We start from the raw sequence: 13,608 nt of genomic DNA on the forward strand, positions 1-13,608 counted from the left end.
CGATGGCCGCTGTATTTGACAGGAATACATTACTGTCTGTGTCTGTGACCCCCGTTCAACCCACAATCGGTGGGATTCGCCTTTCGTTTCTGCTGGTGGTTGAAATCTGTAGGCTGCTCGCACAGAGTGCTGAATGATTTAAGCCTATTTTGCTCGCTCAAAACTATTTTTAGTCGCAAATGCCAGTGCGGTGACGGATGGATCGCCACACTGCCGATATTTTAATCCGCCCGTCACAGCAAGCTGTTTGATTGCGTTATCAAAACCGCACTGCTATTATTTGGCCTTGCTTTTAACTTATTCCACCGAATACCGAATGTGTGTATTTTTGCAATATTCGGCCGAATATATTCGGTTACCGAATATTCGGTGCATCCCTAAAAATTATTCTGGTAGATTCAAGAAAATGAAAAATACTTATGAATTAGGCCCACCAGTTCAATGAACCTCTGTCACTAAAACGCTCCAGCAGTACATTCAGGCAGATATGCTTGTGTGTATATGTAGATGTGTACTACTTATCCATGACGATCGAAGCATCACCAAGATCTTCACATCCTAACAGCACACACTCACCAATACCCTCTCTGACACTGTGTGCCTTCATATTACTCCTCCATCCACTCAGCACCCTCTATCCATTGTTAAAGTGTGTGTGGATATGCCTGTTTGTGTGTGTGTGTGTGTGTATGAGTGGCTCTCTGCCCTCCTGCGGTGAGTCCCACTGTAAGTGACAGTCAGGACACTAATGGCTTTCACGCAGATTGACTCCAACATACTCACACACACAAAAACCAGCAGCATTTGCACATGAGCATGATGGGAAAAGTGCAGAGATCTATCTTCCTCTGTCCCCTCCCTCTGGAGGTGAAAGGTCAAGTGCAGAGGAATATTCTGCATTGTAAACACACCTGCAGAAGGTCACTGGCTCTATCTTACCCTGTCTCTCTCCCTTTGTCTTTTACACAGATACCACACATGAAATACAAATGAAAAGTTACCTTACTTTGAATTAACGTTAATCTTAACCTGTCCTTTTCAGTGATGATTACACAGTAGATACACACTTTCTCTCTCGTTTAAAAAAACAACACTGACACATAAAGACTGTATGTGTACAGTACACAAATGCTCACACTGTATTTCAGTCAGATTCACACAACTGAGAAACTGTGTGAACTGCCTTTACATATACATTCAATGAGAACACCTGATGTGTCATGCAGCTTTATAAGCCCTGCTATGTGTGTTTGTGTCCCTGCCCACATAGCAGAGAACCCAAAACTAATATGTGTGTGTGTGTGTGTGTGTGTGTGTGTACTTACTCGACCAGAATCGTCCGTGAGTCAAGTGGGGTAAGAGTTGGTGCATGTAGAGGCCCCGGAGGAAGCTGAGAGGTCAGCACAGTAACTTGTGAACTGTTGGTGCAGCCCACTGAAGTGCATGCACTCAGTACCAAGACATGGGTGGAATACACACCAAGACCTGAAACACACACGTGAAACACACGTCAAGTAACAGAGAGGTGTAAAAATAGGTACATACCCAATGATGGCTCAAAACCCTTGAGTTAAATTGTAAACCTAAGTTGCTCTCTAACTTGTTATCGTGAGGAGATTTAACTCCCGCCCCCTGAATTCGGTCCCTTTTGTCCCTTTAGCTCTGTTTCTCAATCGTTGTTTCTCTTTCAGTGTCCACCTCTGCCTCAAAACTGCTCTCCATCTGTCTCACTGTGGCAATCTCACTCTCTGCAACACGATTTATTCTTGCACATATTGTATAATTACAACGTCCATAATCCTTCCAATCACTGCGAACATCAGACACTCTGCATTATTAACCCAGCATGGATCATATGTGCTCTCATGCATTCATTAACTTACAAAGACACACACATACACTGTTGGGCAGTGTGATGTTTTGCTACCCATGTGTATGTATGTGTGTATAAAATCAAAACAAGTGATAATCTATTCTGCTCATGTAAAATGCGATATAGGATGACTGTGTGTACATCCTTGCATACTGTATATCTGCATATGTTCAATTCAGAGTGTGTATGTGTGTGTTTGTGCATCTCGTTGTGTGTGTATCTATTCACATCCCAGCGCAGCACTCTAGTCTCAGTGGTGTGACGTGTTTCATACCTTCTTTAAGTCTATTTAATGACAGCTTTCAAAGCAAATTGTGTGTATGCATGTGCAGTAATGTTTAATGTTCTTTGTTTCTCTGCTGCTTCATTATCACGTGTGTGCAAGTGTGTGTGTGTGTGTGTGTGTGTGTGTGTGTTTAGCACTCTTTTTCAAAGTGCTATTCCCTTGGTAAGGACTGAGATGCTCTTTCCTCTTTCAAATGCTAATCCCCCCACTCCATTTTGCTTTTCTTCGCTCTTCCCCTTCTCTTTACACCGAGGCCTCATCCCTCCACAGTCACATCTACGCTGTGACATGCACGCACACTTTAACACACACAAACACAAGTTCTCTCTCTCCTCTTTACCAGTGATGTTGTGTTGTCTGTCTTTCCCCCTGTAGACCATTTGGTTGTTGTGATAGAGGAGGAACTCTGTAATGTCTCCATTGGGCCTATCATTGGAACAGAAAAAAGTTAAAAGTTAAAGAAGTTGAAGTTAAATGAGGGTAATATTATTATGTTATATTTAACTTATACTATTTTGATGTTAAACTCCCTGTTGTGTTCAATTAGGGCATCTTTATTCAAGGTGAAAAAAACATGTATGCCGAACAAAAGGAGATACAACTTTCATTACAATACAACATTATGTTTGTTTTATGTATGATTCAATTTACTTAAAAACATATCCTCACTTCACGCCTGTCATTCATATTCCCTTTAAGTAGTAGTAAATCAGTGCACTTACTTACTGTAGCGACTTAAAACTTGCAAATAAACAACACAACACAGACCAACAAAATAAGTGTTTTGGATGTGAGAAGGGTAGGTGAGACTGTATTGTGTATCACCTTGCTGGCGGTTCCCAGGTAATATAGAGGGCTGAGGGGGATGAGACTGCAGCTGGAGGAGAGACGGCATCTGGAGCTGAAGTTGTGGGAAAATCAAAAATGTTTGTTTAAAAGGAGAAGGTTAACACAGATATACTGGTTGGTATAAGCAACTGTGAGCGAGTGATACATGTTTTTTCTTTGTTTTTGTTTTTTTAATTTATACCAAAACAGGGAAAACAGTCATTACCTAATAGAAATGCAAAAATACAACATGTATTATCAAAACTAACCTATGACTATATTAAAGGCATGTACATTGAACTCAACAATCACATCAAATGCTACAGATTTAATATGTTCTACATCATGATGCTCGACACTGACACAGCTTCGTACAAGTATTCAAAACACTGCAGAGACTGGAGCAGAAAATGTAAAGAATTTTATGTTCCTTGACCTAATGAAGAAGAGGAAAAATGTGCCTGAGCTCACAGAAAAATGAGTAAAATTGTCTCTACATGGGGTTTTCTGAGTTTGAAGAATAGACTTTGGCAAAACAGAGTTATAAATAAGTTCTTTCTCCAGTCTTCCTAACATGGTTCAGTGTCTTAACTCTGCGCTCAGTGAGAATCAATACAGTAATCTGTTTTTTTTTTCCTTTTACTTCAGATTGATTTTTGCTGTCTCTGCACTGACCCCTGCCGTCACATTATCTCCCCAACAAGGCCAGTTAGTCCAACACAGATTAATGTAGCGACTAACATGAAGAAAAATCTCTCTTTTACTCTTCCACTTCTTCTTTTCTTATACATGTCATCTTCCCTCCATGACCTCCCAGATAGGGAAAATGTTACTCTTTACAATCTGCCTTTCACTCAGTTGTAAAGTGCTTCATTCGCTCTTATCATTTTGTGTTTTGCCCTCTTGAGCCATCTTACTGCTTCGTCTCCCTTTTCTGCTTCTGTTTATTCCATTCTAACTTGTCCCTTCATCTTGTCCCTCTTCTTGGGGGCTAAAAATCACTGAGGATACAGGATGAGAGTGTGCTTTAAAGTATGTCTGAGTGTGTCCAGTACAGACACAGTCATACAGGAATGCCACTGGTAAGGGATGGAAAAAGACAAGCTCTGTTCATGGGTTCATGGAGATGTGTGTTTATACAGTGAGTGTGTATGGGCACGAGTGTGTGAGTGTTTATGCTTTACAGCCTTACCTTCCTCCGGGGTTGTGAGGCTTGTCCTCAAATCATTATCATCACCATTGTTGTTATGAAGACTCTCTGTGCAGCCAACAGGACTACAGGCACTTACACTGATAATGTATCGAGTGGCTGGAGTGAGACCCGGCAGCACACCTGGAGAGGAGGAGCACATGAAAACGTCAGACAGGGTGTGAAGCAGTGAAAGCAGGCACAGGGAATTTTGTTCAAAAGAAGACTATCTCTGGAAGACACTCAAACTGCTGAGGCCTCAAATTAGCTTCGGTTAACTTTACAATGCATTTTTGCAACACACTGGCACGGCAGCACTGTTTTATGGTAGACTTTAAAAATATGAACTCACTGCAGAATCTGAATTGAACCTATTCTATCCTGTGTCCACATAACGTTTTGCCAGCACCTTCTTTCAATTGTTCCCAGTGAGGAGAGACTGTAGATGGCCGCATGCGGTTGCCCAAAGAAAAAGAGCCGTGTCCAGCCGCTTTTTAGAGTGCTACAGCTTTTTTGTTAAGGGCGCTGATGTTGTCACCACTGCTCCTTCTCCTGTATATCCCGAGCTGTTGACTATGACATGTCAGTCAGAAACTATCACAACACAAACAGAAAAGCCCATTTGTGAGAGCAGACTAGGCGGACATGGAATGTTGCATGTGAGGGTTGTGCTTTTACTAACATATGGGATGTACGCTTGTTGTTAACTGTGTAGTGAACCCTCTGTTAATCCAGCATTATGTTAGCTACCTAGCTAAAATCATTGTCAAGGTGTTGTTGTCATAAACACACGTCCTAATACTCCTTGGTGCCAATCTCGCCTTATCTGGCTAAATGCCTATAAGCGTCTATTACAACCTGTCATTACTAAAGTATACCTATCCTCTTCAACAGTGCAATTTAAATGCTCTACTTGTTTCTCTGCACCGCTGTTGCTAAGCAAAGTTACTGGGCTTGGCACACACGGAGGGTCTATTCTAATTGTAAAGCTTCAGTTGTCTCTCTCTGATGTTTTTTGTCCTAGCTGTCTGCCCTCACCACTCCTTTCCATATTTCCTAAATCACTCTTTTACATCCCATCTCTTCTCTTCCACCCCCTCCAACCCTCCTTACTCTCTGTGTCCAGTCACCCTGTACTTGTGTCTCCTCTTTCTCTCTCTGTTACCCATGTCTTTTAATTCAATTAGGGGCCAGGGCCCCACTCCGCTGCCATTACACCCTCATTTGCTTTCTGTGTTTTTTAGCCGTTGGTGTAATTCTGCAGTCAGGTGTCGAGGCCATCATAAATTAACAAGAAGCCTTATCACGGTGGACTTAATGTCTGGCAAAGAGAGAGGGAGGGAATGGGGAGAACCGAGAGAGACACTGAAAGAGACGGAGACAGAGAGCTCATCTTCATATTTGCCTGGAGACATGGCAGAGTGGATGGGAGGAGGGACGAATAGCAGCAGCGGACGCAGACATCATCATCATCATAAAAGATGAAGTGAGGAAAGATCGAAAAGTGAGCAACAGAAAGAGAGAGAGAGAGAGAGAGAAAAGGAGCGATGCCAGGGTATGACATCACCGGGGTAGTCCTGAGTGTCTTGTTCCAAATGGAGACAGTCTCCTAAAGCTGGGGACTTGCCAAGGAGACATTAACAGGGTTGCCTGGGAGAGTGTGTGCGTGTATGTGGGTGTGTTTGTATGTAAGACAGACGTAAAGTAAATGAAAAAGGCAGTGTGAATGTGCTTTCACTAAGGACTAAAATGCCCTTACAGGTCTGACAAGAAGGTGGCAGGAAACCAGCGACAACAAGTTAACAGGACAATGGCTGCAAGTTAAGTTACATTTATCAGCAATTTGTCAGTAATGTTCACCCAGCTTTTACTGAGCAAAATCCTTTTTTTTGTTCAGTTTGTTGAGACACTCCTACATGTCATTGGAAGCCTGGTTCAGTATCTCAACTAGATGGGACAGGTGAATTGATCATCTTGTTAGATTGCAATGTTGTTCCAGGAGTCCTTGGGCCCTGGCAGTCATGTGGATACCACTTGACATACATCACCAACCCAAACACCGTTGCAGACCAAGTTCACCCCCTCATGGCAGTGCCCCCCCGAGCAGGACAATGCTCAATGCCACACAGCAAAAACTGCTAAGGAACAGCCCGAGGTACGTGACAAAGAGTTCAAGGTGTTGGTCTTGCCTCCATTCTCCAGATCCCAATCTGATCAAGCATCTGTGGAATATGCCAGTAATCTCCCTCACAACCAACAGGACTCAAATGATCCACTGCCAACACCCAGACACAACAGGACACCTCCAGAGGTCCTGTGTTAATGCCTCAATAGGTCAGAGCCAAGTTTGACCCAAGAAGGCCCCATTGTGGATCAAGGGTACCTCTGGAGTTCCAGCACGTTCTACAAATGCTCGATCAGATTGGGATCTGGGGAATTCAGAGACCAGGTTGAAGCCTTGAGCTTTCCGTCATGTTACTCAGGCCAATCCTCAGCAGTTTTCGCAGTGTGGCATTGCACATTGTCCTCATGGTAGGACCACTGCCACCAGGGGGCGTTTGGGTGGATGGTTCATGTCAAGTAGCATCCACGTGAATGCCAGGACACAAGGGTCAAGGTACATGACAAGGAGCTCAAGGGGTTGGCCTTGCCTCCAAATTCTCCAGATCCCAATCTGATTGAGCATCTGTGGGATGTGCCAGTATCCATCTTCACAACCAGCAGCACTCAAAAGATCCACTGCTAACACAAGACATGACCGGACACCTCCAGAGGTCCTGTGTTAATACCTCAACAGGTCAGACCCAAGTCCGGCCCAAGGAGGCCCCACTGTGGAGCGGGGGTACCTCTGGGGTACTGGCATGTCCCAAGGATGCTCGATCGGATTGGGATGTGATTAATTTAGAGACCAGGATGATGCTTTGCACTTTCTGTCACATTTCTCAGGCCATTCCTCAGCAGTTTTTGCAGTGTTGCATGGTGCATTGTCCTGATGGTAGGACCACTGCCATCAGGGGGTGTTTGGGTGGATGGTTCATGTCAAGTAGCATCCACATGAATGCCAGAACACAAGTGTTGAGGTATGTGACAAAGAGTTCAAGGTGTCAGCATTGCCTTCAAATTCTCCAGATCCCAATCTGATGGAGCATCTGTGGGATGCAGGACAGGACTCAAAGGATCCACCCCCAACAACAGACACAACAGGACACCTCCAGAGGTCCTGTGTCTATGCCTCAACAGGTCAAAGCCAAGCCCGACCCAAGGAAGCCCTACTCTGGATCTGGGGTACCAGCACATCCCACGGACGCTTGATCGGATTGGGATCTGGGGAATTTAGAGACTAGGATGACGCTTTGAGCTTTCTGTCATATTTCTCAGGCCATTCCTTAGCAGTTTTTGCAGTGCAGAATTGGCACAGTTTCGTGATGATAGGACCATTGCCATCAGGGGGTGCCATTGTCTTGAGGGGGTGCTTGTCACATGAATGCCAGGACACAAGGGTTCTTCAAAGAACATTGCACTGTTACAAGATGATCAGTATTACTAATTCATCTGTCAGTGATTTTAATGCTTTGGCTGATCAGTGTATATATGTAATATATGTACTGCATGTCAAAATATTTTAGAAAATCAAAGTTTGTGTGTGTTTTACCTGTGAAATTTCCATTGGCTAGGTATGTGGCTCTGATAGGTGGTGCTTCCGGCTGATCTCTATTGTAGGCCTTCAACTCATATCGATCAATCAGCCCTCTGATTTCCCCAGTGGGTGGCACCCAGCTCACCTTGGCACTGAATCCATCCAAGCTCTGCACTGTAGTTGGAGGTGGCACAGACCTAGGTACTACAAAGAGAAAGACAGAGGCAACATGTGTCAAGATGAGAGGAGACTGGGAAGAGAAGACAACTGTGGAACAAGATGGTGAAAGAGAAGATAAATATGTAAGCAGCAGAGTACATAAATAAAGAAAACAACCTCATACTACAATTAAATTAAGTAATACATCATAGAGCAAGTAAGATAATCAAAGACAAAAGAGTAAAAGAAAGAAAAATACAAGAAAGAATATAGGTCAGATAAAACAAATGTCAAAACGAAGATGTATCAAATAAAAGCCACAAGGGAAAATATGAAAGAAAAAAGCAAAACAACAGGTCGAGAGCACATGAGGTTAAAGAAAAAGCATCCCCCTTCTCTCTGTGTTTTAATAGGCCCAGTAAATCATACCTCGCCATTAGCATAAATAGTATTTATGAGAGTAGTAACTTTTTCAGCACTGATTTAATACAGCCAGCCATTCATTCTGGGCTATATTTCACAGCAATCAGCCTCCCTCCTTCTCTGTAGCACTCCCCTTCTTTCTCTCTCTGACACCCTCAGTAGTTCAGGATGGTCCAGGTCCTTTCCACCCTCCCTCTCTGTCTGCCTCACAACCATTTTCATTTTCTGTTCTCATCCATCCTTCCATCTTCCTTTGCATCTGTCCCTGTTTCAGCTTACAAATATAATAAATTCCATGCTTACAAATTCATGTTACATCTATCTTTCATATCCTTAATCTCACTCATTCCAGTCCGCTGTGCTTCTTGGTTCTGCGCAGGATTGTACAGTATATTAAGTCATAAAACAGTGCATCACTGACAACCTGCTTCATGCTCTACCTCCAACGACCTTTTTGTTTTTCTTCTGTCAGTCATTAACTTCCTTTTTCCTTAAAACTTTCTCACCTTCGTTCTCCACTTGAGCTTCCAGTTCTTATCAATCCTTTTCTTTCTCCTTTCATTATTCCCTCATCTTGCATCTTTTCTGATCTCCTAACATCCCTTCCCTTCTTACTGTCCAGCCACATCTTTCCTTCTCTTTATTCTGACTCTTCCTACCTCCTCTCTCCTCCCACCTTTCCTCTCAGTACTTTCCTCCTTCCTCCATCCTCCTCCATTTCCCTCAGTTCTTAATGTTTTTAGCACTTCCTCCCTCACTCCTTCATTCCTCTCTCTGGTATACTGAGACCTACCAGTGTATCGTTCACTACTAACGAGCAGCTTTATATTACACAAGGGACCACACAGGCCATTCTGGGTTAACAGCCTTTTACTGGGATGCCCTTTATAGAGGCTTTATCAATCTCTCATACCGTCGGGCACATGTAATATCACTGGCTTTGGATAAGTCTCACATATTGTACAACATAGTGGTGGTTTTACATCTACATCAACAAAGAGAAACACCATAGGACAAAGTTTACATTCGTTGTCGAATGGGCCAAATTGTGTCTGAGTAAAAGATATTTCAGTTGCAGTCAATAAGGACAAAATCATACATCTGTTAATGACTCAGTAAATGAAATATTAATTTAAAGACAGATTACACAGTACACTGAATGAACATACATGTCAAGAGGAACACACATATACACACACACGCACACACACATAGCATGCTATGCCTGGTGCTTAAGGGTGTTATCATTCCATCACACTTTTAGAAGGTATCAGAAAAAGGTTAGATAGAAACAATTATACTGCAGCAGACAATGTGTACAATGTTTGCTGTGCTTGTGTACTGCAAGGACGAGTCGCATGTGTGAAAACATATATGAGTGTGACTGCGTATTACTGTTATGATGTTGTCATCATCATCATCATCATTACATCTGACTGTAAACATACTGGTCTGATAATAAACAGTAAGGCACACCAAGTATTGCCAGAAAGACGAGAGATGTTTTACCTTTGCTTCGGCCGCGTCCTCTCTGCCAAGGTCCTGCTGCCCAACCTCCAGCAGCCAAGGCCACAAACCTGTACAGGTACTCTTAAAAGTTGTATGTGTGTTTGTATACATAGGAGAAAGGGTTTGGGATGCACATGGAACAGGGAAGAAACAGATTTCTTATATTAAAATAAAATATATTGTGTAATGGAATGTGTAGGAGAAAATTAAAATTAAGCACAAAAAAGATGCATAACGTTCTCTGTATCACCTAAAATCAACATCATGATTATCCCATTTATCTTAGTAACGATTAATATACAATATGCTATTATATACATCCGTGTACAAGATTGGTCATCCCCATTGTGGAACTTTTTCTCTTTGTACTGAACAACGAACCAAAAATCATGGATTATAACACGATGTATTTTGAGTAATATTTATTAACAACTTAAAAACAACTTAAAAACTAAAATATATACATCACAATAATTTTCGAATTTTGCGACTTATCGATATGACTAAAATTTGGTCAGTTGGAGTCATAATGTTAGTTTCAGTCTTTTTTATCTATATATTACACCATTTATATAGTATGATGTGATGCAGTTATCAACTTTAAAATCGACATTGGATTTCTTGGATGGTTTGCTCATTCTGTAACCTCTGTGTCAGTCAAAAAATGTTACAGCAATATCTCCAGTGTGAGATCACATCAGAAAACCCTAATGCACACCTTATCGACAGGTATGTAAGAGTACAACCTCACCTGAAAAGAAAACTGGACTTCCTTGCACCATTGGCACTTGGGATGAAAATGTCACTATGGCACACCCATCTCAATCTGAACAACAAGCTGATGGGTAGAGTTTGTAATTGTGTTGTGATTTCAATATTTAAGATTAGATGATGGTCCACTAGGTATCTCCCTATCCGAATTTCCCCTACTGATAAATATTGGTTAAGTCAAGTTCATTTTATTTTATACAGTGTAATCCTATATCGTAAATAACAAATTTGCATCAAGGGGATTTACAATCTGTACAGCGTATGACACCCTCTGCCCTCAGAACCCTTGATTTGGAGGGGTCTGAGGACTTGGAAAACTTTCCAAAAAACATGTTTCTACATTCATTATTCTTTTCTAAAACAGTCCTTTAGTAATAAGCTTGATTGCTGATTGCAAATTGACTTGGGTGCTGACTTAATTAAATGTTTGAAACTGACTGTTGGAACACAGACTGGAGTATCAGCACCATGTTCTTTGGATTGTTGTCTCAAGGAGGTCTATCACTAAAACCATGTTACTTATTAAAAAGTTAGCATTGACAGTGTGCCAGAGTTCCAGGAAAGCACTCTCTCTGTGTTAGTGTAGTAATGTAAACCTGCACTGTGCATCGTTACCGGTGAAAGGCTGTAGGCTGTGATCTGTGGCTTGTGTCTTCCTCCCACTGTACACCAACACTGAATCATTTCCTCTGCAGTTGTACCGGCTTTCACCGATGGGACAGCCGTCTAAGTAGACTCTAACAGAACGGCGGGAGGCAACAGAAAGATTAACACTTTGACTGACAGGAGGGTTTGTTCCATCACTGCGTATGGTAAGACCCTTAATGCAACCTCCTAGGCCTGTGAAAGAGGAAAGCAGAAGAGGAAAGAGAAGAAGAAGGAGAGGAAGAAGAGAACAAGAAAAAAGGAAAGAGGAGAAAGGGGAGGAGAATGTGAGAACAGTGCATCTTTCTAAAAACTCTGTGAAATGGTTGTCTCCAATTGTTTAAATAATCATTAATCATTGTCTAAACTATCATCTACCACTTTCTAATTTGCAAGTTGAACTTGTCAAGCACTTAAAAATTAGTCAAAAAATTAGCTTGATACTGCAAGCAAATACAAGTGTAATCACTATGGTTGGTACATTTAATGCTGCCCTGGCCAGACTGTGGAGTGGGCAAGATACGGTTGCACGATAGTGTAAAAGTACTGACACAACATTCTCACCATGTTTGTGACTTCGGCTGTCCAGAGCAGGATGTATGAGCTCCATGGGCACACCTCCCAGGTATAGTGGCGAATTAACTCTCAGCCTTACTGCTCCTCCCACTCCTCTGGTCTCTTCTGCCCAGTCATTGATGGCAGCAGAAATGAGCGAGCCACGTTTTGCCAATGAAAGTTGTTTCCACTCTCCATCGCAGTAGCTAAGCCCCACCCACATGCTGAGTTCAGTCACATGACCTTCAGAGGCAAGAATGAAGAACAGGAGACCACCATCCAGCTCCACCTAAAAAAAAGGACACCAATAGACAAAAAATAATAAGCTAATGACATAAGATTTCGCCCATTTTAAATAGTAGAAAAAATATGTATCGAAAACTCATGTTTAGCAACCCCCCAACCGAAGCTTTGAACATTTACTGTTGATTACTAACGTAGCTCCAGAGCCCAAAAAATGATATTTGTGACAGTCACACTGATGTCATGTATTACTTTTAAATGCATCTCTGCTCCTTACCAGCATGTAGTCTTCAGTTTCTGTGCTGTACGTAAAGAGCAAAAGTGCATTGAGCTGGTCTGTTCTGAAATCCATTGAAATGTCAAAGTCCTGTCCTCCACTGAACACATCTCTGCCCATCTCCAAGTACCCTGAAATAAGGAAGAAAGAACTGATGACAACATGACATTTCATTATGAGGCTAAACACAAAAAATTATTTTGCCATATTGGGGACCTGTCAAAATAGTCTGTACTCCCCCTAACCAAATATAACGTTTAAGTCACATTTAAAATGTGTGATGTGTTTATGGTTAGCATCCTATTTTCATATTTTCAAAAGTGACAGACAAATAAAAGACTGGATGAGCAAGCCCATTTACAAAGCATTAATGGAGGAAATGTACACTGATGAACCTGATCTTTCACACAGAGACCAATTAACTTATCATCATCATATTTATCAACATGAAACAACAACCTCATTACCACCAACAGCAGCAGCAAGCATCTTATTAAGATATACAGTGTTGCCAGAGTATTAGGGACACTAAAAATCCACTTGAAGTTGTATCCCAACACATCATGCTTATTCCACAGAGCTTTTCTCTGCAATACAAATACTCTTCTGCCTTTTGTTCTGTTTCTATATTGCAGTATGAAGTATTGTGTTACAATGTACACTATCATTTCACTCTTGCAGAGCATAACTTTCAATCTCTCTAGCATACAATAATGTTGATGTGCAAGTTTTTGTAAGTAAGTTAACAAAAAATCATCAGAACCATTTATGTTATTGACAAAAGATCCTACCATGACCCAGAAAATGGGCTCCATCCATAGTCTGAACAGGGCATCCCTCCCAGCTTTCATACACTGCCACCTTCTTAGTAGCTTTTGCCCAGTCAAGAGATTTCCATTCCTCTGTGGGGCTGTCGGTCATTTTAAAACTCACATCTCTGAGGCAACCAGAGAAACCCTGTCGCACTAGTCGTGCATCACCTGGTGAGACAGACAAGAAAAAATACCATAACTGCCACTTGAAAAATGTTCACTGAATGATTTTAAAACTATCCAAAATATTAAGTTCAAGCTCAAAATGTATATTTCAAGTTGTCAGTAGCTATTACCATGCAGTGCTTATCATACAGATGACCAGGAGTCACACAGTATGCCTGAATATGCCAGTGATTGCAAATTTATTGAAGACAGTTATGCCGGTCTCGTTGTAGTGA

At 41.8% G+C, this 13,608-nt stretch overlaps 1 protein-coding gene across 1 annotated transcript in view; it reads right to left on the bottom strand.

Annotated features, from left to right (window-relative positions):
* Positions 1 to 13,608, bottom strand: part of ush2a (Usher syndrome 2A (autosomal recessive, mild)) — a 256,938-nt gene that overhangs the window by 137,395 nt on the left and 105,935 nt on the right. The window contains exons 32-41 of the mRNA XM_078160648.1: positions 13,187 to 13,375; positions 12,396 to 12,526; positions 11,885 to 12,164; positions 11,291 to 11,515; positions 9,905 to 9,985; positions 7,829 to 8,017; positions 4,180 to 4,320; positions 2,985 to 3,060; positions 2,500 to 2,585; positions 1,326 to 1,485 (exon numbers count right to left, since the gene is read on the bottom strand). Coding sequence (XP_078016774.1) covers positions 1,326 to 1,485; positions 2,500 to 2,585; positions 2,985 to 3,060; positions 4,180 to 4,320; positions 7,829 to 8,017; positions 9,905 to 9,985; positions 11,291 to 11,515; positions 11,885 to 12,164; positions 12,396 to 12,526; positions 13,187 to 13,375 — 1,558 coding nt within the window. The remainder of the gene's footprint in view (positions 1 to 1,325; positions 1,486 to 2,499; positions 2,586 to 2,984; positions 3,061 to 4,179; positions 4,321 to 7,828; positions 8,018 to 9,904; positions 9,986 to 11,290; positions 11,516 to 11,884; positions 12,165 to 12,395; positions 12,527 to 13,186; positions 13,376 to 13,608) is intronic.

The sequence above is a fragment of the Epinephelus lanceolatus genome, chromosome 2, assembly GCF_041903045.1.
Source record: "Epinephelus lanceolatus isolate andai-2023 chromosome 2, ASM4190304v1, whole genome shotgun sequence".
Taxonomy (NCBI): domain Eukaryota; kingdom Metazoa; phylum Chordata; class Actinopteri; order Perciformes; family Serranidae; genus Epinephelus; species Epinephelus lanceolatus.